The sequence below is a fragment of the Diaphorina citri genome, unplaced genomic scaffold, assembly GCF_000475195.1.
Source record: "Diaphorina citri unplaced genomic scaffold, Diaci psyllid genome assembly version 1.1 scaffold44, whole genome shotgun sequence".
NCBI classification, from domain to species: domain Eukaryota; kingdom Metazoa; phylum Arthropoda; class Insecta; order Hemiptera; family Psyllidae; genus Diaphorina; species Diaphorina citri.
This window is the reverse complement of record NW_007377481.1, coordinates 156752-182175: the sequence shown is the minus strand read 5'-3', so window position 1 is coordinate 182175 and position 25424 is coordinate 156752. Positions and strand designations below refer to the sequence as shown.

The 25424-nt window shown below is 35.9% G+C and overlaps 1 protein-coding gene and 1 long non-coding RNA gene across 2 annotated transcripts in view; both read left to right on the top strand.

Annotated features, from left to right (window-relative positions):
* The window catches only part of LOC103514568, a 59705-nt gene extending 34597 nt beyond the window's left edge, over positions 1 to 25108 (top strand). The window contains 6 exon segments of the mRNA XM_026827426.1: positions 1593 to 1754; positions 3162 to 3311; positions 11717 to 11926; positions 14584 to 14702; positions 21772 to 21930; positions 24433 to 25108. Of these exon segments, the coding sequence (XP_026683227.1) occupies positions 1593 to 1754; positions 3162 to 3311; positions 11717 to 11926; positions 14584 to 14702; positions 21772 to 21930; positions 24433 to 24513 (881 nt within the window). The 3' untranslated portion in view covers positions 24514 to 25108.
* LOC113469590 lies at positions 16331 to 20913 on the top strand. The gene is made up of 2 exons (XR_003392957.1): positions 16331 to 16428; positions 20127 to 20913. It is a non-coding gene; the product is annotated as an uncharacterized LOC113469590 (long non-coding RNA).
* Positions 25109 to 25424: the final 316 nt, after the last annotated feature.

Sequence of the window (25424 nt, the reverse complement as noted above, 5' to 3'; positions counted from 1 at the left end):
TACCTAAACGCTATACGTTCAAATGAAACGATAAAACACGGAATATCTTTACATGTTTTGTTTTTTTTTTTTTTTTTTTTTTTTTTTTTTTTTTTTTTTTTTTTTTTTTTTTTTTTTTTTTTTTTTTTTTTTTTTTTGCGAAAAATGCGAAAAGCCCTTTAGGGTAGAGCTCTTTGAATGTACGTATAAAGCTTGGACAACAAAGCTGCTTCCTGGAACTAGCCCAAGGTCTTTTGTTCGAATCACATCCCTATCAATCTCTCTCAAAGTTCATCATACTCGTCATCCCCTATTAGTGTTGTCCAGCTCCGGGCAGGCCGAAAATCGACATATTTGCTAATTAGCAGGACAAAAACTTTTTCGTTTCGTATATTTTGGCTTATTTTCATGGATATGTTATCTAGAATAGGCATATTTGTTTGTTTTTCATGGATGCAAACAAATGAGACCTTTTTAAACTCATGGAATTATAGAGCTTTGAACCTGATTATCACATCCAAGCCTGGTGACTTTTTGGTCTTAGCCCATAGAAAAGAAAGATAAATGAAATTAAAATATATCTATAGGTATATAAATAGGTAAATTATTATTTTTTATGCTATTAATTCATGGTACTTTTTCCACGTAAACTTCAGATGTGGGAAGTAGGTAAATCCCTCCAACTGAAGACTACGTCGTGATGGCGATCTGCGATAGGCACCGTGAGAATTTTCAGGTCTAAGTGACAGCTGGGATTCTCCGAAAAAATTGCCATTAAATACAACACGGAGAGCGTTTAATCCTGTTGTAAATAGAATTATTATCTCTATTTTGTACACTATTTTGTAATAGCTTTGTTACAAAATTTGCTCTTTTTTTGACCTGTTTTTCTATAGATTATCCTCGAGGTTAATTAAATTTCTACCTCAAAAAATTAGTTCCTTGTATGTATTTATAAACTCAACTTTGAACTTTGAAAGTTTAATGGACCACAAGCTGTGTATAAACTTTCGTTAAACCGATTTCTGATTGGCTGATTTCAAATGAAAAGTTTAAAATCAACCAATCGGACATAATCCAATGAGTTTAAACTTAGAGAAGTTTAATCTCATATTATGGTTCATGCTGGTAAGAGTCTATCAAACAATCTGGAAAAAAAACTAAGAAAAATTACATTAGTTAGTTGATTAAAATGCTTAGGGAAAGAGAAATAAAAAGATGTACCTTGGTATGAAAATCGGATAAGTCCTTCTCAGAACTCTAAAAGCACAAACATACAAACATTCCGTGAAAACTTTGAGAATTATAATTCTGTATAATATGCATTCTACATAGTAAGGATTTAATTAGGAAGCATATTTAGTTAATGAGCAAAGTAACTCCCTGCCCTGGTGTACTATTTGCGAGCACCAGGGAAATACTTCACACATAAAGTTTTGACTAATATCATTTGCAGAAATTATATAAACATTCCGTAGAGCGAACTCTTCAAAGTTTAATTGGCAGGCATCTCAGCTCCTTGAGAGTGATGTTCGTAGCACTTACACTTCATTAGTTTTTACACTTCTTTCACTCTATTATATTTCACCTTGTCCAAATCTCTTCTTTTTCAGACGAATTCCGCAGTAAAGTGGCTTGTGAGAATGACATAGTACAGTTGGAGTGTCAGCCATACTTCAGGATAGCGATTTACTCTGCAAGCTACGGTCGCACGGAATACGAAAGCTTACAATGTCCTCAGCGACAAGGAGTTCCAGAAGAGAGTAAGCTTATTTGTTTTAATTTTTTTCAACATAAACATTTACGACATTATTAAAATATAATATTACTCCAAGTACCTATTAGCTGTTTCCTTGTTCAGTAGCGTTTTATTTCCTTTGAACATGAACTTCAATGTTAATCATTTCCATCTATACCTACTAACTTGTTAGATCTGGTACTTGGCTTGTCGCACTGCTGTCTGTTGTTCGCTAGGGAACGCCCAGATTTCTTCAACTTTGAAAAATAAGTAATGAAATACCTAGAAAATTGAAAAATAAACACAATTTTTTACATCATGCTTAACTAGCAAAGAATTTGTCCCGTATTTTTTATGAGTATAGGTACCTACCTATATATATGTAGGTAAATGAAATACTCTCGGAAATCGAACCCTTTGCTGCATAGTGTGATCCCAAGGGTTTTGAGTCCAATAACTTTTCTGGAAATCTATTTTCATCATTATTTTTTATCTATCATAGTTTTCTCCGAACGTGAACATTTATCCAGTATGAACTTTTACAAGTCACCTGAACAATTCGGACAGATAAATTAACGTCCAATAGAAATATATTCGACCCATATTTCCTTCTTTTATAAATAGAGAAATACTCGTATATTATGTATAGACTCTATACTATAGATGTAGATTACAGAAAAACGAAATGATGTACCATTTAGACTTCTTTGGCGCTTTCCTCCAAGAAACTAATTCAGGCTCGGGACAATAAATAAAAAATATAGGTATTACTTGATATTTTTTTATTTATTTTCCTAAGCTCGAGTAATAATTACACGGGGGTTATTAATTTTACGATATTAATAATTTTACATAAACTCACAAGTGCAATATTTCATTTTCTATAAAACGTGCTTTCCGTAGGTTGGCATTTTTTTGGCATATTTTTTCACGCTCATAAATCACAGTTTCCCGTGGAAAAGCTCAGACAAAACGACTAGAGTATAAAATCCTGGGTGTAACATTCGATTGTTTTAACTTCGGGCTCCTGAGTCCTGAAGGAAGTGTAGGGGGACATATTGAAAAGGGAACATGAAACATGTACCATGTATATAACATGTAGGAAACATGGAACATATACATGTAGGGAACATATTCAATGAACATGGGGTCTGAAATGCTAATGCTTGGAGGCTTCTAAAGTTGCTCGTGAAAATATATCGAAAAATGCTGTTAAAGCCGTTAGAAAATGGATGGCTGGCGAGCTGAAACTTTGCATATAGTTTACTTTTTATTTGTGTTTCTTTTTTGATGTCAGTTTAGCTTTTCCTCCACTTTACGAAATGAAAATACTGGGTGTTCCGCCTGATGGAATTTACATAATTTTCCTCGTAAATAAACAAGACCGGCCTTTGTTAGGATTATCCACTCTTGTTTGAATTTCAAGGAGCTTTCTAGCTTCCAGCTCGTCAACAACAAAATTATGCAGAATCAGCGGATGAGAGAAAATGTATGTGAAAATGAAAGTTTACAACAAGATACCCCGATACTGCAACATTTGGCAACCCCTGCAAGCCAGAGTCCAGAATGTACTTACGTGTCGTTTTCACATGCGGTAAGTCATCCACTTTATATAATTTTAATGTTCTTTTTCTAAAGAAAACGGATAATGTTCGTTCTCGGAACGACTGGCTTTCTCCTACCCTGTCTTCCTTCTCTCTTCGATTTCGGTACGATATGACCATAGTTACAGTTCCCTCTATCAAACTCTTCAAAAATGTAATTATGCAATAACTTGCACCATGCATTGTTTTTCGTCAGTTGCTGTGAGATACATGGTAGCTTACGATATAACGTAAAACTAACAATTACGTACGTTATATCGTAAATCGTATATACGTATGCGTTCTATCATAAATCGAAAACGCATATCGTAAGGCCAACAATTACCCAACCAAAAATGTTGTTGGGGATACTCCTATAAGAAATTACCTGTAATAAAATTCTAACTTGTATAATAACCAAGCAAGAGTTCTTGAAAAATAACAATATCTTTACTTAGGTTTGAAGGAGGAAAAAAAGGATTTCTTATTTCTTCAACAATAACTTTTACCTACTTGTGGGTTTTCAAGTGGGAAAAAGGATATGTTTCATCTTTAGATTGGCTCTAAGTGGCATCCACTCTACGATTTGTGGTGGAAGCCCTGAACAGGTCAAGACGCTTGCTTGCGTTTTTACAATATCAACTTGGGTTTGAAGAGGGATGAAAAGGGTTTATATAATGTCTCCTTTCGGAGTAAGTGGTATCCACTTCGTGCTGCTACGGTTAATTGAGGTTGAAGCTCTGGATGACATATTCGGTAGATTAGTGGATTTAGTGGTGAAACACGGTTGACAATCTGGCGGGTGTGGTTTCAATCCTTTCCTAGCTATGAGATTTTATTTGTATTACATTGTATTTGAAATTTATTAATATTAATATCCGTATAGTAAAGGGTTTATTGATAACTTTGATAGTAGACTAGGGATTTATAAGCAACTTCCGTGGCCGAATGAATATAATAGTAGGCTTGCAGGCCTCGGGTTCTAGGTTCAATTACCGGTGAGCAGCCCCCCCCCTTTGTGTCTGGATTTTGGGGTGCAGTCAGGCTCGTGAGGGCAGTTGAGTAACTGCTTGTATGTAGGTGAATAACAGGCTAACTGCCGATGCCGGCCTGTGACAGTATTACAAGTTAAAATGAAGAAATTTATTACATGGCTATGGAAGGTATAATTATGTAAATATACCTCGGACAGGACACCTCACCCAATGAGTTACTTCAAACTCAGTAACTAACTTCAAATCTACCCTAATCTTTAATACCTATCTTTTCAAAAGTAACTTCAACTAGCAACTCGGAAGTCTTATATAGTTTCACAAAAGGTATTGACTTAAGAAAAAGTTCTTTGTATATTTAATAATTATATTTCTTTCATTGAATAAATACCTGGAGGAAATGAAATGAATGGAACTGTAAATTTCCTAGAAACAAATTACTCGGAAGAATAATTAATCTTGATTTCACAAATTTACAATGAGTACACAAAAAGTATAAAATGGAAAGTATCGAATATAAAAACAAAAAATAAAGTTCGATGAAGGGTAAGGCTAATCTGTACGGCGTTCTCTTCCAACCCACCCGTCACCGTCATTTCAATTGGAAATGATACAGACAATAATGTATTCAAGGAAAAAAATGAGAACAGAAATAAATAAAAATCTACATAAATATTCCACGAGCATAATTATTGATGCGGAAATGCTTCCCTTTGAATCTGGAAGAGAAACTGTGAAAGGTGCTCGGAGAAGAGAAAAATGGAGAAAATAAGAAACAAGTTGTGAAAGACATTTTAATACATTACATTAAAAGGAAAGTTGAAACTTTACATAAAACCCTGTTTATACGTTCCGTAGAAAACCGTCAAATCTGATACCTTCAAGCTTTAGTTTGCCATTTACATCCTTGAAATAGAAATAATGATAATGGCTTTACCCAGGGTGTAACCACGTGGACCCAAATAATAATAATAATAATGATAATAATAAAACAACACATCATTAGGTATATCCATTGGCAGACAGTTTTCATTTCCCCAATTCCACGTTTCACATCATTCTACACATTATCATTTTTTTATACATTACTTCCGTGAGCTCACCATAGGTAGTCAAGCATTGTAATGACAATTGGGATATGAATTTATTATTATTATTTTATTTTTTTTGTCCCATTTCCCTTTTCCAAGCGTCCCATTTCGTATGATGTTTCGACATCCATTATGTGTTTTAGAGCACCCTAATATCTTAGACTTAGACCCATTAACCACCAAAAAGAGCCCAGATTTTACGAAACGAAACTATACCGTGATCATTATAAAAGGAGTATCTAAGGACTATACATATTTATTTCAAAGGAAAATAGCTATATGAAAGAGATTACCCTCATGAAAAATTGGTAGAAAGAGCAGGAAGCGTAATACAGCCATTTGATTGGACCTTTCACTACTAGGTAGCTTCCATTCGTTCTTATTGGTTGGTTATAAATCGATGGTTATAAAAAGAACGACCGGTTGCCTAATAGGAATTAATTTCATTATGATTAATATTATTGATAGGTATGCAATTTGCAGTTGCAGAAATAATATGGAAAGGAATTAAAATACAAAAGCATAAAACTAGGAGGAGTAACTATTTACATTTTAGATTTCTACTTTTCCAGTTTATATTTAAACATTTAATGCTGAGACTTGTATTTAAACAGAAAGAGCAGGAAGCGTAATACAGCCATTTGATTGGACCTTTCACTACTAGGTAGCTTCCATTCGTTCTTATTGGTTGGTTATAAATTGATGGTTATAAAAAGAACGACCGGTTGCCTAATAGGAATTAATTTCATTATGATTAATATTATTGATAGGTATGCAATTTGCAGTTGCAGAAATAATATGGAAAGGAATTAAAATACAAAAGCATAAAACTAGGAGGAGTAACTATTTACATTTTAGATTTCTACTTTTCCAGTTTATATTTAAACATTTAATGCTGAGACTTGTATTTAAACTTTTTTTTATATTTTATTAATTTGCACGTTCAATAGGTAATGTCAATTTTTAATACTGCCAACCCAATCTTTTTGTAAAATTTGTAAAACATTTTGTTAAACAAATATACAAACATTCTATTCTATTCTAAGAACGACCGGTTGCCTTTTACCCCAATAGACCACTTACTTTGTTTGGGACACGAAAATTATTTTAAAGGCCAATGACTTGGAAGCTTATCTTAATGATAGCTGTTAATGAACTTTTAATTAATTAACCAATAACGTAAGAGTTGTGTCCAATTTTACGTTATTACTCGCAGTCCATTATCCTTGAAGTTTGAAAAGCAGGAGTTGGCACCACTAAAGTGGGAGCCACTAACAACAGACAATAAAGAAATCGCAGTCCATTATCCTTGAAGTTTGAAAAGCAGGAGTTGGCACCACTAAAGTGGGAGCCACTAACAACAGACAATAAAGAAAAAAAAATCTGGTGTGAACATCACACGACTTTCCTCATCCTATTGAATGATGCTTATTTTGTGTGTTCTTGTTCTTATAGCCAAACTTTTACAATATCTCTAACCGTTTAGTCGGTATAGCTGAAAACCGCCAAAAAAACGGTCAAAAAGCGGTCAAAATACCGCCAACAGCAACCTATCTCAACCAAACGTTTCGTGTCGCATCCTTGTCACATTTGACATTTACATACAATTTCAAGTCTCTAGCTCTTACCGTTCTCGAGATATTTTGTTTACAGACAGACACACACACGGACCAATGGCTGAAACTTTGGATTTAGGCTCTAGGGCCCTCAAAACGTGTTTTGGCACTAAAAACTGACCATCGAAATTTTGACCCGATTACATTACTTTCCTTTCTATAGGATAAGGAAAGTAAAAACGGAAAAAAAGCGAACAATATTCGCAATCTAATTTATTCTTCAGATTTTCGTTTTTCCTGAATGAGTGAATGTGTATATAGGGGGGGAGGGGGAACTATCGTCTAATTTTTATTAATGTTTCTTTTGTCAGTCTAATCCCAGTTTTTTTTTTTTCATTACTTTATGCAAAGATTGTATATAGAAATCTTTTTTCTTTGACTGAACTACCTAATTTCATTTCATTTTTTTTTTTTTTTCGTTTCCATTCAAAATGTTCAATAATTCCGTTTGTAAAACGAGTTTTAGGTCTTCATGTGAATTGGGAAAAGCACGCAATCTTTTTTTTCTTTTCGGAGCTGACTAAAGTGACTAGTCACAATTTATATCTCTTTTTTTCCTTAGAATATCGTGTACTTAACATGGCTGTGACCTTGTCCGACTATTATTATCTTTAGTCTCGGATGAAGAGGCCAAGGGTTTGCGAGCCCTCCCCCCCCCCCCAAAAAAAAAAACGGAAAATGCCCAAAGGCCTAGGGGGAAAATCCCCCCCCCCCCCCCCAAAAAAAAACGGTAATTGCCTAAGGTCCTAAGGGACAGATTCCAATGGTAGTAAATCTGGGGTTTACCAACATGGGATTGAACTCAACCCTGAGACAATCCAGCACGGTGGTAAAACTTAACCTTAAAATCTGATGCTTGATACAAATAAAACACAAAAGAGAAAAATACCCATAGGTTCTCCAAGCATACCATTGTTATGAATTTCAATTAAAATCACAATAGTAGAATCGTAGAGCACCCTAGGTAATTTTGGTTTCATGCATGCTTTTCAATAGGACCGTGTGTGGGATGTCGGCGGATTCTCGGAATGCACTTGTAGATACGAGTATTTATTTAGCCACAGAACTATATTGAACCGATTATGGTGAAATTTTGATGTTACATAATGTCCTTTGTCTAATTATTATTAGACATGCAAAGCATGACATACATGCTTTAACACCTTCAACTTTTATTTAGGACTTTTTAGTCGTAGTAGATATATATCTAAATAAAAATAGGTATACCTAGTAAGGATAAAATTTAGCTAAAATAGCAAAAAATATATCCAAGATAAAAACCTTTTATTGAAAAGTATACGTAGGTGTAGGTAGCTACAAGCTTGTGAAATGAACCTGATCTCGAGGAAAAGATACGTTAGAGAAGAAAATTTCACAAAGTACAGATTCTATTGCCAGAAAAGAGTTTTATTCGAATTTGATTAGATACCTACTCACTCAGATTTACCACGTCTTATTAATTCTTCAATTTAGAAACACACATGATATTTTCTAAAACAATTTGTAAACGTTCGAAGATGTGTGAAATAGTGCTCTGTTCAGGGTGTTAATATTTAATTTCGTTTAGAAGATTAGAAGCTACTTCTTACGTAAGATTATCCATTTGTAATTTTATTGAAAGGTAACTCACATGAAATGAACTCTTGATCTCTTCATTTCTCTTCCTTTCTTCTTTGCCCTTTTTTTAGTCCGTCCTTCCTTTATTATTACAATAATAATAAAAAGGTATAAGGGACGGACTATTGTATTCGCTTCGGTGTCGCCAGTCTGTCTGTCCCCATAGAAGGACTTGTCCAAACCTGGTCGACCTATAAATCAAATTAAGGGTCTTTTTACCAGGATCACGAAAATGGTGGTGCAAATTTTGTCCAGAGAACCAAAAAGCCGTTTTTGGGGGATTTTTTTTTTTTTTTTTTTCACATTTTCTCATACAAATGAGCTCTGATCTCGAAATTTGTCGCGACGACCTATGAACTCAAAGCGAGATTTTTTAGATAACACTTCAGTCGTTAATTTAAGACCGGTTTTAGCGTCACCTTTGTTAGGCTACGCCGAGCAGGGCCAATAAATGGATGGGTAACTTAAACATTATATTGGTAGTTATTAGGAAACATTATAAGGAATCAGGGGAGAACGGGCTCTAGTCTTGATTTTAAATTATTACATGAAAGTAAATTCAAAAATCAAATCAATAATAATAATAAACTGAATATTAAACAAATTAGGTAGGTACATAGGTACTGATTTTCTTTAACCACGATCGAATAAACTACGGGCTAAAAAATTCCCGGAGGGACGGACCCGGCTTGTTTCTCTTTCTTTTCTTCTCTTCTTTCCTCATTTTCACATATATCTTTTCATTTAACGTCCTTCCTTCTTTGTCCCTTTCTTTTCTCTCCTTGTCTTTTCCTTCATTCTCTTTTCTTCTGATCTTCTCTTCCCTTCTCGGGCATTCTCTTCTCTATTATTTTTTATTCTTTCGCCTTTTCTTCTCCTTTTTTTCCTTGCCTTTTTACTTTTCTTTTTTTATCGGCTATTTTCCGGTTCGTTTTTGTTAAGCTACACCGAGCAAGACCACTAAATGGATGAGTGACATGAACGGCCATGCCTTAAGGATTTCCGCTAGTTAAGTTTAAATTATAAGGTCATTTGTTAGTCTTGGTGCAGACGTTCATCCATCCAAATACCAACCACGCTCAGCGTTGTATAACTTCAGTGACAGTGACCCGGGAAGTTCTGCAAATGAGCATTCAATCTTATTCATCTTTAATTTATTCATCAATCTTTAATTTATTTATATAATATTATTTTACAAATCACGTATCCAAGACCTTATTTAAACTGCGGGGGAAAAGGAACTTTTCAATCTCATCTTAGGATAATAATTGAGGAATATTCTATTTAACGTGCTGTCTTATAGACTGAATATTCAATTCCCAATTGGGTACCGCTGATATTTTAATCCGTTCAGAGACTAACTGCAGGCACAAAAAAAACCGTTAATTGCCTAAGGTCCTAAGGGACAGATTCCAATGGTAGTAAATCTGGGGTTTACCAACATGGGATTCAAGATTGAACTTAACCTTGAGACAATCCACGGTGGTAAAACTGATGCTTGATACAAAAAAAAACACAAAAGAGAAAAATACCCATAGGTTCTCCAAGCATACCATTGTTATGAATTTCAAATAAAATCACAATAGTAGAATCGTAAAAAAATACAAGGTTTTAATAATTTAATACGCATAAATCCACGAACGTATACCTATTTCGCATCAAATAATCCTTATTGACTATCCTCCTACTACTCTACTCATACTGAACATAATACAAGACCTCGTCTAGACTATTCCAGGATAAAAGGGAACAGTTTTTCAGTTTTATTCCAGGCAGTACATTCTATTTTTAGGGTTTTTGTTCGATAAAATTAAATATCCAATATCCATCTATCCGTTACGAACGATAACTTTTGAAACGAAATCGTTTAGAGCGGCGTGAAAAATAATTTGGATCCAATAAGAGGTCTCTTGGGTCCATTTTCTGCCCCGTTAACAAAAACGTGGCGTTAGATTCCCCCCTCATTTTTTTCCCACTTTTTTTTAGCTTTTGAAAAACTCTATTGTTATTTATGACGAAAATAAGCACCTATTAGGCCTGAGTTTCCAGTTTCATGTTGACTTGATATTGCTCAAATTTTTGACGTTGAAAACTCATTTTAAGACGAGGTGTAGGTACACTTCTTCGTCTACTTGCTACTGTCGTAAATATCTAAGTAATAATCGTGTTTCACTATTTCGTATTTTAGGAACGAATATGAATCTGCACTTTTTTTTTTTTTTTTTTTTTTTTTTTTTTTTTTAGCTTTTGAAAAACTCTATTGTTATTTATGACGAAAATAAGCACCTATTAGAGCTGAGTTTCCAGTTTCATTTTGACTTGATATTGCTCAAATTTTTGACGTTGAAAACTCATTTTAAGACGAGGTGTACACTTTTTCGTTCACTTGCTACTGTCGTAAATATCTTAAGTAATAATCGTGTTTCACTATTTCGTATTTTAGGAACGAATATGAATCTGCAGAGTATTGAAGCATGCTGGTATCTGCAGAGTATTAGAGCATGCTGGTGGTACTTGAGTTACATCAAAAAGAAAGTAATAGGTCAAAAAATAAAATAAAATAAAAATCTTTAGGAACCAAACTGTGTAAAATAATCCTATAACCGTACCGTAAGAAGATTATGTGAGGCGAAACCGGTCCAATAAAAAAAGATAAATAAATAATGATAAAAAAGAACTTAGTAGATAAATTAATAGTGACGTAGACAAAGTTATTATTCTCCAACCCCATTCTCCCTGAAGCTTCATAAAGTTACTGAGTTTCGGACTGATAATTAATTATTCAAATTAATCTGTTAAATACTTACGAGTACAAATTAAATATTTATAAAGACCAAATAAAAACTTTGTTCCAACCTCCTTGGCCGAGTGGGTATCACACTAAGCTTGCACACAGGAGGTCCGGGTTCGATTCCCGGCGGGGCCGAGGTTTTTTTCGGTTCTTTGCTTGGAGTTCGGGATGCACTCAGCCTCGTGAGGACAATTGAGTAGCTACTTGATTCGAGTAGCGACCAGTGGCGACATTACCAGTGTAAAAAGATTATTTAAAATTTTCTCTTATATCCAGGTTCGACTGTACGAAATAAAAACTTTGTTTCAGTTCCTCGGAAAGTCCTTCGGGATCATTTCGAGGAGATGAATGAGGAGGAGGAGAACACGGATGAGGACCCTCTGGACATGGAAGGAGATGTGGAAGATGTCCTGCTCCCGTCCCCCAAACGAGAAGGGGGCCGCATGCACACCACAAGCGAAGAGGACCTGGTGTTTCCGACCCCCTATGTTCAAAACATATCCCGCTCAGCTGTAGATGGTAAGGGAATAAAATATTGTTAGTTTAGATTCATATTAGACACCCAAAATAGATTATGAATTCGTAGGTATAGCCATTAAAAAAATCGTTCTAGCCTCAGATTGTCCCATGCACACCACAAGCGAAGAGGACCTGGTGTTTCCGACCCCCTATGTTCAAAACATATCCCGCTCAGCTGTAGATGGTAAGGGAATATTGTTAGTTTAGATTCATATTAGACACCCAAAACAGATTATGAATTCATAGGTATAGCCATTCAAAAAAAATCGTTTTAGCCTCAGATTGTCCTAAATCTAATATATGTAGCGACCAGTGGCGACATTACCAGTGTAAAAAGATTATTGAAATATGGAAATTGATTGCAAAGGAGGCACTTAGTAATGTTGTGATGTTCACAAAAGTTGTGGAAAAGCTCCGCTTCACCACAAATAAATCACGATTTAGATTAGATTAGATAGATAGATATTTACGAGTATAAATTAAATATTTAAAAATACAGTTGAACCTGGATAAGAATTCAGGGGACCACCCTTTTTTTCTCTTGTATCCAGGTTTCTCTTATATCCAGGTTTTTGGCTCAAAAATGAAGGGCCCAGAAAATTTTCTCTGATATCCAGGTTCGACTGTAAGAAATAAAAACTTTGTTTCAGTTCCTCGGAAAGTCCTTCGGGATCATTTCGAGGAGATGAATGAGGAGGAGGAGAACACGGATGAGGACCCTCTGGATATGGAAGGAGATGTGGAAGATGTCCTGCTCCCGTCCCCCAAACGAGAAGGGGGCCGCATGCACACCACAAGCGAAGAGGACCTGGTGTTTCCGACCCCCTATGTTCAAAACATATCCCGCTCAGCTGTAGATGGTAAGGGAATAAAATATTGTTAGTTTAGATTCATATTAGACACCCAAAATAGATTATGAATTCGTAGGTATAGCCATTAAAAAAATCGTTCTAGCCTCAGATTGTCCTAAATCTAATATATAAAAATGAATATTTGTTTGTGTGTGTGTTTGTTCGAACTTTATGCCTGGCCAAACCGCTCATCCGATTGCTATGAAACTTTGTGAACTTATTGCTTGCACTCCCGTGAAGGTTATAGGCTATTTTCCGGTTCGTTTTTGTTAAGCTACACCGAGCAAGACCACTAAATGGATGAGTGACATGAACGGCCATGCCTTAAGGATTTCCGCTAGTTAAGTTTAAATTATAAGGTCATTTGTTAGTCTTGGTGCAGACGTTCATCCATCCAAATACCAACCACGCTCAGCGTTGTATAACTTCAGTGACAGTGACCCGGGAAGTTCTGCAAATGAGCATTCAATCTTATTCATCTTTAATTTATTCATCAATCTTTAATTTATTTATATAATATTATTTTACAAATCACGTATCCAAGACCTTATTTAAACTGCGGGGGAAAAGGAACTTTTCAATCTCATCTTAGGATAATAATTGAGGAATATTCTATTTAACGTGCTGTCTTATAGACTGAATATTCAATTCCCAATTGGGTACCGCTGATATTTTAATCCGTTCAGAGACTAACTGCAGGCTTAAGCCGGTAGGTCAGGGTTAATACAGTTTTTAACCCCAAGAGGTTTAACGCTTTTACATTTGATGATGAGGCAGTTTACAGCTATGCTCTAGCGTTGAAGTGAAAGTATGAAGGAAAAAATGTCTCTCGAGAGAGGAAAAAAGAGAAAGAGGGAGAGAAAGAAAGAAATAGAGAGAGAAAATGAGAGAGGGAGAGAGTGGGAGGCAGTGAAAAGAAAGCTATACTAGAGCTAAGAAAAGAAAACATTGCCAAGAAATGGGTTAAAATATCCTATTTACTTAAAGTTAATGTGGATCTGATTAAACGTATTTATGACCCCATAAATTTAATATCCCTAGTGCTATAACACCGCTTACAACAGTAATCAGAACCTACCTACCTAAGTACCTACCTCCTACTTTCCTATTACCTAAGTACCTACCTCGCACTACCTACCTAGTGTGAACACATGAAAAATTTGTATGAACGCCTAGAAAGTCAAGTAGTTATGCAATGTGCCAAGCAACAAACATCATCTAGGCACACGGCCGTGTACCAGGCCAAGTTCCGGACTGAACACGCCAATGTGTATATTACACGAAACATTTCGACGTATTTTCACCCTGTCATAACTCCGTTTATTTTCCACGTAATGTCACAAAATTTGGGCCATATGTTAGGCTATACTTGCCTATTATGCCTGCGTAATTCAAAGGAATTAAGATTCAGCATTTTCAACAGACACGAAAAACTGGGAATGCAAACTTGGCCTTGATTTCTGATCTCACCACTTTTATAGGCCGACATTTTTGGATAGGGACTTGGCCTTTTTTCACATTTGTGTTTTTGTGGGGGTCCTTTATTTTCACCATGATCTGCAGATTGTAAAGTCAGCCCTGAGATTGTGAAAATACTGATAGATAGCTGTATTTATATTTATTTATATGTTTGGTCGTTCCATCACAAGCACGATGTACTTTGCCCTGAATCCTCCTCTAAAACTTTAGCACAATGGCTAAAGTTCGTGTCGACTAAGGAGGAAACAGCTCAGGTCCATGGCATTCATTTCAATCATGAACTTCTCTACTTTTTTAACTTTTTTTATGATTTTTCTATTATTTCAGATTCCAAGGGAGACAAAGACTTACTTCTGTTAATAGTTATAATTCTAGTCGTGTCCTTGCTCATAGGAATTCTCATTGTAGTCAATTTCATCATGTGGCAACGGAGTAGAAGAAAACAGGTAACAAGAAAAGAAAAAGTAAAATTAAGATGAAATAATTAACAATATATCCATTATTGAAAGAAGGGTGACTCTTTTTACTTTCTTTATTTTTAAATATGATTTTGTTGATGAATGTTTTATCTGAATTTAATTTTGCACTTAGGCACCCAACGATTATTCAAACTATACCTAGTTGTTCTTCTGTTGGTCTCTAAAAAACATCTTAGTGGTGTTCGGCTAGTAAAGTTTCAATTATAAGGTCATTTGTCAGTCTTGGTGCAGAAAGTCATCCATCCAAATACCAACCACGCTCAGCGTTGTATAACTTCAGTGACAGTGACCCGGGAACTTCTGCAAATGAGCATTCAATCTTATTCATCTTTAATTTATTAATCAATCTTTAATTTATTTATAATATTATTTTACAAATCACGTATCCAAGACCTTATTTAAACTGCGGGGGAAAAGGAACTTTTCAATCTCATCTTAGGATAATAATTGAGGAATATTCTATTTAACGTGCTGTCTTAAAGACTCAATATTCAACTCCCAATTGGGTACCGCTGATATTTTAATCCGTTCAGAGACGAACTGCAGGCTTAAGCCGGTAGGTCAGGGTTAATACAGTTTTTAACCCCAAGAGGTTTAACGCTTTTACATTTGATGATGAGGCAGTTTACAGCTATGCTCTAGCGTTGAAGTGAAAGTATGAAGGAAAAAATGTCTCTCGAGAGAGGAAAAAAGAGAAAGAGGGAGAGAAAGAAAGAAATAGAGAGAGAAAATGAGAGAGGGAGAGAGTGGGAGGCAGTGAAAAGAAAGCTATACTAGAGCTAAGAAAAGAAAACATTGCCAAGAAATGGGTTAAAATATCCTATTTACTTAAAGTTAATGTGGATCTGATTAAACGTATTTATGACCCCATAAATTTAATATCCCTAGTGCTATAACACCGCTTACAACAGTAATCAGAACCTACCTACCTAAGTACCTACCTCCTACTTTCCTATTACCTAAGTATCTACCTCGCACTACCTACCTAGTGTGAACACATGAAAAATTTGTATGAACGCCTAGAAAGTCAAGTAGTTATGCAATGCGCCAAGCAACAAACATCATCCTACTCGAATAAATAATTAAACCTATCATGAAACCCCGAAGGAAAAACATAGCCAAGTTAAAATTGAGAGACGGTTGAAGGAATTAATATTCAGCATTTTCAGTAGACACGAAAAACTGGGAATGCAAACATGGCCTTTATTTCTGATCTCACCACTTTTATAGGCCGACATTTTTGGATAGGGACTTGGCCTTTTTTCACATTTGTGTTTTTGTGGGGGTCCTTTATTTTCACCATGATCTGCAGATTGTAAAGTCAGCCCTGAGATTGTGAAAATACTGATAGATAGGTAGCTGTATTTATATTTTTTTATATCTTTGGTCGTTCCATCACAAGCACGATGTACTTTGCCCTGAATCCTCCTCTAAAACTTTAGCACAATGGCTAAAGTTCGTGTCGACTAAGCAGGAAACAGCTCAGGTCCATGGCATTCATTTCAATCATAAACTTCTCTCCTTTTTTAACTTTTCTTATGATTTTTCTGTTATTTCAGATTCCAAGGGAGACAAAGACTTACTTCTGACTCCCACCCTCCTAGACGAGTTCAATGACATTGATAACGCCATTGACTTTGCCATGACCATGCCTGTCCCCATTGTCAGTCCATACCATCATCCATTGGGGGAGGTAGGTATCTAACAACTACCTGTGGGGAAAAGCTTCAAACTATAGGCAATTGGGGACCCTAAATATCCGGGGTCCCCCGCAGTGGGGTATACGCCAGTGTGATTGACTGATGTAAGGGACAAGCCAAATTGCTATGTTGCCACTAAATTCTAACCAGTACAACACACAGAGTCGAAAATACTTCGACCGCACCAGGTATTGAACTCGCGACCTCCAGTGTGTAAGCTGTGATAACCACTTGGCCACGGACCGGAGGTTGCTCTGGGGAGAGGTAGGTAAGTATTTCACACTATTAAAAAAGTAAGAGACTAAGAAAATACTAGCTCAAGATAGAAATTTGTTTAGATCTACTGTAAATGCATTTGCGTTTAGCAACCAGCGACATCTATGAAGCTACAAATTAATTGATTGAAGTAAGTTTGCCATACCGTGTGACTGTACTAAAAAAGTAAGAGACTAAGAAAATACTAGCTCAAGATAGAAATTTGTTTAGATCTACTGTAAATGCATTTGCGTTTAGCAACCAGCGGCATCTATGAAGCTACAAATTAATTGATTGAAGTAAGTTTGCCATACCGTGTGACTGTAGCTTAAGGACGGTACCAGTCCCGATTTAAGACATTATGTAAAGTCTAAGAAACCGAATAATAATTTACAATTTACCTTTTAAGAAACGATGTGATTTAACTGTTCGATTAAGTCCCCATCCCTCCTCCCTCATCCCGAATATCATGATGGTTTGGAGACGTCAAGAGACAAAAATAACGAACGAAAAAATTCCCTGAAGGTTGGGCTCAGTACCTCGAATTCGGGTCACGAAATATTTTCCCCAAAAAATTGAGTTATGCGTGGATTATATTAAACTCATCCAAATATTCATCATCTCAAATTAAAACTGACTGAAGAACACTTCAGCAAATTTTCTGAGGCCGTAATGGACGTTTTTCTCAGAAATGAAATTTCCAGCATTTTCAATTTGGACGGGAATTTTGTGATGAAATATGCCATGGGAGTAAATACCCAAGTAAACATACAAGGTATACGTATATTTCCAGAAAACATGGTCTTTGTACAAGCCCAGCCCATGGTTTTTGTAAACTTTTGTCGCTACCCTCATAGGAATTCTCATTGTAGTCAATTTCATCATGTGGCAACGGAGTAGAAGAAAACAGGTAACAAGAAAAGAAAAAGTAAAATTAACATGAAATAATTAACAATATATCCATCTGGGGGGTTGTCAGTGGTTTGACCACAAACCTGCAGTTAACAATAATTCCTACAACCGCTTTACCATGTTTTTACCTTTCACTTAAATGCAAAAGTTTGCTGAACTCTATTGGTATTCTTTATTTTTAAATATGATTTTGTTGATGAATGTTTTATCTGAATTTAATTTTGCACTTAGGCACCCAACGATTATTCAAACTATAGTTGTTCTTCTGTTGGTCTCTAAAAAACATCTTAGTGGTATCCTTGAGTCGACAGAAAACAAAAATGACGATAGTATTTTGTGACACTGTATTGAGGAAAAACCTCAAAATGCTTAAAGAAAGAACAAGAGTTGTGTGAAGACTTTTCACATGAATATCGATACAACGATTTAGAAATTTCAGTACCCTAAAAAAAGAAGAAGAAAAGAACAATAGATTTTCTTTGGACTCATTATGCATTTTTTAGACAAATCCATTGCAGTTCCCTTGTTCTCATTAATGTTTAAACAAATCCGTTTTCATTTCAAACGGAAATTCCTTCCCCAATACAAAATTTAATAGAACTATAGTTTTTTTCTACCTTGTACGTACTTTCGTTCTATAATCTATAATATGCTAGAAGGTAAAGATGTTATTTGAAATAGAACAATTATTGGGACTGTGAACATTTCTCGGAATTTTCTTGAGAAAACTGGGACACTGGGAGAAAATGAGGAGAAAGATAGGTATAAAGAAACAAAAAGAAAGATGTATTGTCTTAATTCCAGTAATTTTTTATTGACAGTGTAACTTACTTAAGAGTACCTACACTACCTGTAATCAAAATAAACTAAATCAAAACTTGATGTAAAATGAAGATTATATCTATTTTCCATAGTTTGTTTGCATTCTATTAGCTCTGAAAGAATGAACAGGTATAGAATAAAATTAACTTGATGTAAAATGAAGATTATATCTATTTTCCATAGTTTGTTTGCATTCTATTAGCTCTGAAAGAATGAACAGGTACAGAATAAAATTATGTTTAAATTTAAAACTTACGCTCAAGATTAAAAGAGAGTAGAAAAATAATAGGTAAATTAGAATTTCATTCGATTTGTTCCGAGTTTTTAAGTGGCATTTAGTTGTAAGTTTCAATCATTTGCATAATAACCTTCCTGGTAAATATTCATTGAGTTTAGAAAAGTTAGAACAAAACATAGTGGCAGTTTTTCCCTGAGTGCAAAATTGAATTTACCCCGAGTGTACTTTTCAAACTATCATAACTATATCATCTCTGCTAATATTTACAACGTACTTTGGCAAAGGTGCCTTGTTTGCACTGACAAGACGGCATATTTTCGTCCTCTCAGTCTCAATAACTCTTTCCTGAACGTTTTTAGGAGAAATTTAAAACTTTTCCATAATAGACTCTTGAGTAGAAGATAAACATTGTGAGGTTGACACCTGACATAAGGAAAATTTGACGTTTTTCAAAGTCAAATATCTCCGGCTAAACTTAACCGATTTTGATGACATTTTTTTTCAACTTGGTCAGCTTTCATGCCCCAACACACACACATGCAATCCGTTTTCTTCCGTCATTTGTGGCTGTCTGCCTACAACTACCTGAAAACGGCTACTTTCCCTGTCGCGTATAATATCTCTAGTAGCGCGGTCAAACTTTCTTGACTTGGCGGGGCGGAGCGCTACCGCGCTCCTTAATTAATCTCAATGTAGTAATTAACTTGATATTACTGATTTACTGCATACGGTCTGTAGCTTATACAGGCTACCAAGTGGGTGACGTCAAAGAAAACCTTTGACACTGTGTTAACTCTCAGTGGTAAAATCGGCCATAAATCTCTCAAGCTGAACAGCACTTTGGTATTGGTATAAGTAGGGTCATCGGCTTAAATAAACGCCCTATGTCACTGCGACCTGGTTCGATCTTTTGTGACTTTATCTTTAACTGGAGAATTAATCAGTATACTATGTGTTTACTCTTCATCTAGTTATAATGGTACTTGACGAAGTATCTAGTTTAGGAAATCTTACTTTCCCTTTAGTTATCTAAACAGCACTTTCTTTAGTTATCTGAACAGCACTTTCTTTAGTTATCTGAACAGCACTTTCTATAGTTATCTGAACAGCACTTTCTTTAGTTACCTATCTGAACAGCACTTTCTTTAGTTATCTGAACAGCACTTTCTTTAGTTATCTGAATAGCACTTTCTTTACTTATCTGAACAGCACTTTCTATAGTTATCTGAACAGCACTTTCTCCATTCCGGTTTCAGGTTATCCAAATCGTATGTGCGGAGGAAACCCCGCGAAGTCTCAGCAGTAAGAACCAAAGCAACAGCACTTTCTTTAGTTATCTGAACAGCACTTTCTTTAGTTATCTGAACAGCACTTTCTTTAGTTATCTGAACAGCACTTTCTTTACTTATCTGAACAGCACTTTCTATAGTTATCTGAACAGCACTTTCTCCATTCCGATTTCAGGTTATTCAAATCGTATGTGCGGAGGAAACCCCGCGAAGTCTCAGCAGTAAGAACCAAAGTAGTCAGTACTATTACGGATGACACGATGCTAGCCTTCCAGTCCGAGCTGCAGCTACAGCCAGCACATCCACCACTGGTATTGGGCCAATGTTCCACACCAAAAGCAGAACCTACTGCTTCTAAAGCATAAACATAATGAAAATATACAATAAATACAAATACACCCTATTATACTGTCTCCGAAGGTGTAGTCACACGCTATAGCATACAGGGATTTTTGGCTAAATCCCTTTAGGGATTATTGAAATTTTGGATCTATTTTATCGCCAACATAACTCAATTCACTGGAATAATGATAATATGATGGTACCCTTTGTCACTTCTGGACAAGCTGAGTCACTTTGGCACTCTCTGCCACTGTGTCATTCTTTGTCACTTGGGCAAGCAGTATTATGTATACCTGGAAAGGAGATTTTAAATGAACATTTCTCTCTGCCAAAGTTGAACAAGCATACCCAAACTTTCCCGAGAACTTCCCGGAAATTTTGGGGTCAGATTCCATGTTGGTTATTCTCACGAAAGTGTCAGAGATATGGTAGTTTTGTGGGATTAATAAGTGACATTTTGTGAGATTTTCTAAAGAGTATACCAAAACATATGCAGTATACCAATTTGCTATGTGCTGACGATCTTAGAATCCAGAATCTGATTGTCCTAGGGATCATACCATAGATCCATAGAACACTGGTATCACATTTTTTTTTTCTGGTGCCATAGAAAAATGAAATTTAAAAAAGTAAGAGACTAAGAAAGAAGAAGAAGAAGAAGAAGAAGAAGAAGAAGAAGAAGAAGAAGAAGAAGAAGAAGAAAAAGAAGAAGTGAAATAATGGTACCTAGTTGCTTACCGCGGCGCTGCGGAAAAGTGATCCATAAGTTGAGCTAAAGAGTATCTTTTTACTTCCCTTATCCTATAATCATTCACAAATAGCTCACTATGAGGATTAAGTAGATGTAGGGGCAAACAACCCGAAAAAATGGGTTGAGCTTATACACATCGGCTGAAATTTTCAATGGTCAGTTTTTAATGGCAATACACGTTTCTAACCTGTGTTTCTTGTCCCATTTCAGGTCGAGGACAAGGAACCACCGCAAAACCAGGGGCCGAACAATCAAACCTCTGTACCTCCCACCCTTAACTCTTTCCTGAACGTTTTTAGGAGAAATTTAAAACTTTTCCATAATAGACTCTTGAGTAGAAGATAAACATTGTGAGGTTGACACGTGACATAAGGTTCTCTATCACCTCTATTAATAATTATGTTCTCAAATTCTCAAAAAGAGATTCTCTCCTTGTTTCGGTCAAGATTAAAGCCACGTAATTGGTACCTAGTTGAAATAATGGTACCTAGTTGTTTACCGCGGCGCTGCGGAAAAGTGATTCACAAGTTCTGTTGAGCTAAAGAGTATCTTTTTACTTTCCTTATCCTATAATCATTCACAAAAAGCCCACTATGAGGATTAAGTAGATGTAGGGGCAAACAACCCGAAAAAATGGGTTGAGCTTATACAAATCGGCTGAATTTTTCGATTATCAGTTTTTAATGGCAATACACGTTTCTAACCTGTGTTTCTTGTCCCATTTCAGGTCGAGGACAAGGAACCACCGCAAAACCAGGGGCCGAACAATCAAACCTCTGTACCTCCCACCCTCCTAGACGAGTTCAATGACATTGATAACGCCATTGACTTTGCCATGACCATGCCTGTCCCCATTGTCAGTCCATACCACCATCCATTGGGGGAGGTAGGTATCTAACAACTACCTGTGGGGAAAAGCTCCAAACTATAGGCAATTGGGGACCCTAAATATCCGGGGTCCCCCGCAGTTGGGTATACGCCAGTGTGATTGACTGAGGTCGCGAGTTCAATACCTGGTGCGGTCGAAGTATTTTCGACTCTGTGTGTTGTACTGGTTTTAGAGGCAACATAGCAATTTGGCTTGTCCTGAACATCAGTGTGTAAGCTAAGTGTGATAACCACTTGGCCACGGACCGGAGGTTGCTCTGGGGAGAGGTAGGTAAGTATTTCACACTACCAATCCCATACTCTATCTAAGGAAGGTATTACACTCGACAATGTTCAAAACAATTTGGAATTAAGCTCCCACAAAATTTGAATTCTAAGCCTTTGCAAATTTGAATTTTCAAGTTTTGCTTACATATAAATGCAAATAAGCGACATGGGTAGAAGCTCATTTCATTTAACGAATATATTCATTGAATTGTTTTATATTTTCATTTTTCTTCTTTCCGTCCAGAGTAGTCCAGACATACAGTCAGATATTTCCAATCACTCTGAAACTCTCAATTATTATACCAACGTGCTACATAGGTCTCATTTCATTTAACGAATATATTCATTGAATTGTTTTATATTTTCATTTTTCTTCTTTCCGTCCAGAGTAGTCCAGACATACAGTCAAATATTTCCAATCACTCTGAAACCCTCAATTATTTTACCAACGTGCTACATAGGTTTTTTCGAGTTATGTGTTTCTACAGACATATCGGGAAGTTCGGAAACCACATACATAGGGTAAGTGTACCATTTATTCGCCCACCTAAAAAACGTACCATTTATTGGCCCACCTGCCCACATTTATTTTTCTAATTTTTGTTTTTATGACTACAATTTTGGAATAGGGTTTTTTTCGAGTTATGTGTTTCTACAGACATATCGGGAAGTTCGGAAACCACATACATAGGGTAAGTGTACCATTTATTCGCCCACCACCTAAAAAACGTACCATTTATTGGCCCACCTTATTTTTCTAATTTTTGTTTTTATGACTACAATTTTGGAATAGTGGGTAGAAGTGCTCTGTTTTCCAAACAAGATTCTTGTCACCCGTCATCATACACCTACTTTAGAAAATTAGAAATGGAACATTAGAATTGGGTAGAAGTGCTCTGTTTTCCAAACAAGATTCTTGTCACCCGTCATCATACACCTACTTTAGAAAATTAGAAATGGAACATTAGAAAACATGGTGTTTTCTAATGTGTGATTCGGGGGTGGGTGGGCAAAATGAAGCGCCGAAAGTGTTGGAAAGTATTATTCGTTAGAAAGTAGGTACACATATTTACCTTCAAATTTCATGTCATGCTTTTAATTATGAGGTGTTAGCAGTCTGGGATGTCATGCAGCATTAGACAGTTTATACATTTCGTTAGCTCACACTGAATATTAATTCAGGCAACATGAAATTGCAGTTTTCTACTTAATTTCGGAAGTTTGTGTTGTGAGCAACATGTTTAATAGAAAGGGTACTGACAACATAATTCAAAATGCGACGAACTCCAGAAATAACTATAGGATTATACTGGTATAAAGACGAATCCCAGAATTAACCCCGATTTTAACGAGAAAATTTCCTATATGGGTCAAACATGTTTGCCAAATTTCATCAATATTGAACTAACCGTCAAAATAAATAGAATGAGCTCAAACTTCGGTCTCTTTTCGTTCCTATATAATATCTCAATGTAGTAATTAAATTGATATTACTGCATACGGTCTGTAGCTACAGGCTACCAAGTGGGTGACGTCAAAGAAAACCTTTGACACTGTGGTAACTCTCAGTGGTACGATAGGCCATAAATCTCTCAAGCTGAACAGCACTTTGGTATTGGTATAAGTAGGGCCATCGGCTTTAATAAACGCCCTATGTCACTGCGACCTGATTAGATGTTTTGTGACTTTACCTTTAACTGGAGAATTAATCAGTGTACTATGTCTTCACTCTTCATCTAGTTATAATGGTACTTGACGAAGTATCTCGTTTAGGAAATCTTACTTTCCCTTTAGTTAAACAGCACTTTCTTTAGTTATCTGAACAGCACTTTCTTTAGTTATCTGAACAGCACTTTCTTTAGTTATCTGAACAGCACTTTCTTTAGTTATCTGAACAGCACTTTCTTTAGTTATCTGAACAGCACTTTCTTTAGTTATCTGAACAGCACTTTCTTTAGTTATCTGAACAGCACTTTCTTTAGTTATCTGAACAGCACTTTCTTTAGTTATCTGAACAGCACTTTCTTTAGTTATCTGAACAGCACTTTCTTTAGTTATCTGAACAGCACTTTCTTTAGTTATCTGAACAGCACTTTCTTTAGTTATCTGAACAGCACTTTCTTTAGTTATCTGAACAGCACTTTCTTTAGTTATCTGAACAGCACTTTCTTTACTTATCTGAACAGCACTTTCTATAGTTATCTGAACAGCACTTTCTCCATTCCGATTTCAGGTTATTCAAATCGTATGTGCGGAGGAAACCCCGCGAAGTCTCAGCAGTAAGAACCAAAGTAGTCAGTACTATTACGGATGACACGATGCTAGCCTTCCAGTCCGAGCTGCAGCTACAGCCAGCACATCCACCACTGGTATTGGGCCAATGTTCCACACCAAAAGCAGAACCTACTGCTTCTAAAGCATAAACATAATGAAAATATACAATAAATACAAATACACCCTATCATACTATCTCCGAAGGTGTAGTCACACGCTATGGCATACAGGGATTTTTGGCTAAATCCCTTTAGGGATGATTGAAATTTTGGATCTATTTTATCGCCAACATAACTCAATTCAATGAAATAATGTTAATATGATGGTACCCTTTGTCACTTCTGGACAAGCTGAGTCACTTTGGCACTCTCTGCCACTGTGTCACTCTTTTTCACTTAGGCAAGCAGTATTATGTATACCTGGAAAGGAGATTTTAAATGAACTCTCTGCCAAAGTTGAACAAGCATACCCAAACTTTCCCGAGAACTTCCCGGAAATTTTGGGGTCAGATTCCATGTTGGTTATTCTCGGGAAAAAAATTACGAAAGTGTCAGAGATATGGTAGTTGTGGGATTAATGAGTGACGTTTTGTGAGATTTTCTAAAGAGGAAGTATCAATCCAAAACATATGCAGTATACCAATTTGCTATGTGCTGACGATCTTGAAATCCAGAGTCTTTTAAATAATATAATTTTCGTCGTTTTTTATTTCTTTCCTCGCCAAAAATACCAGGACCCTTTTATCACATAAATAAATACATATTTGTACAGGTATTTTATTAAAGGACGTCAAAAATCCAAGACATATATTTATGATAATATATTTTAGAGAGGTTCAACGGCTTCAATGTCACTGTAAGTGTAACTGCTGAGGTCTCTAGTGACGGCAAGACAGACCTTGTTTATACCCTCTTGAGAAAATAGAACATTGGTCAAATTAGTTTTAAAGAT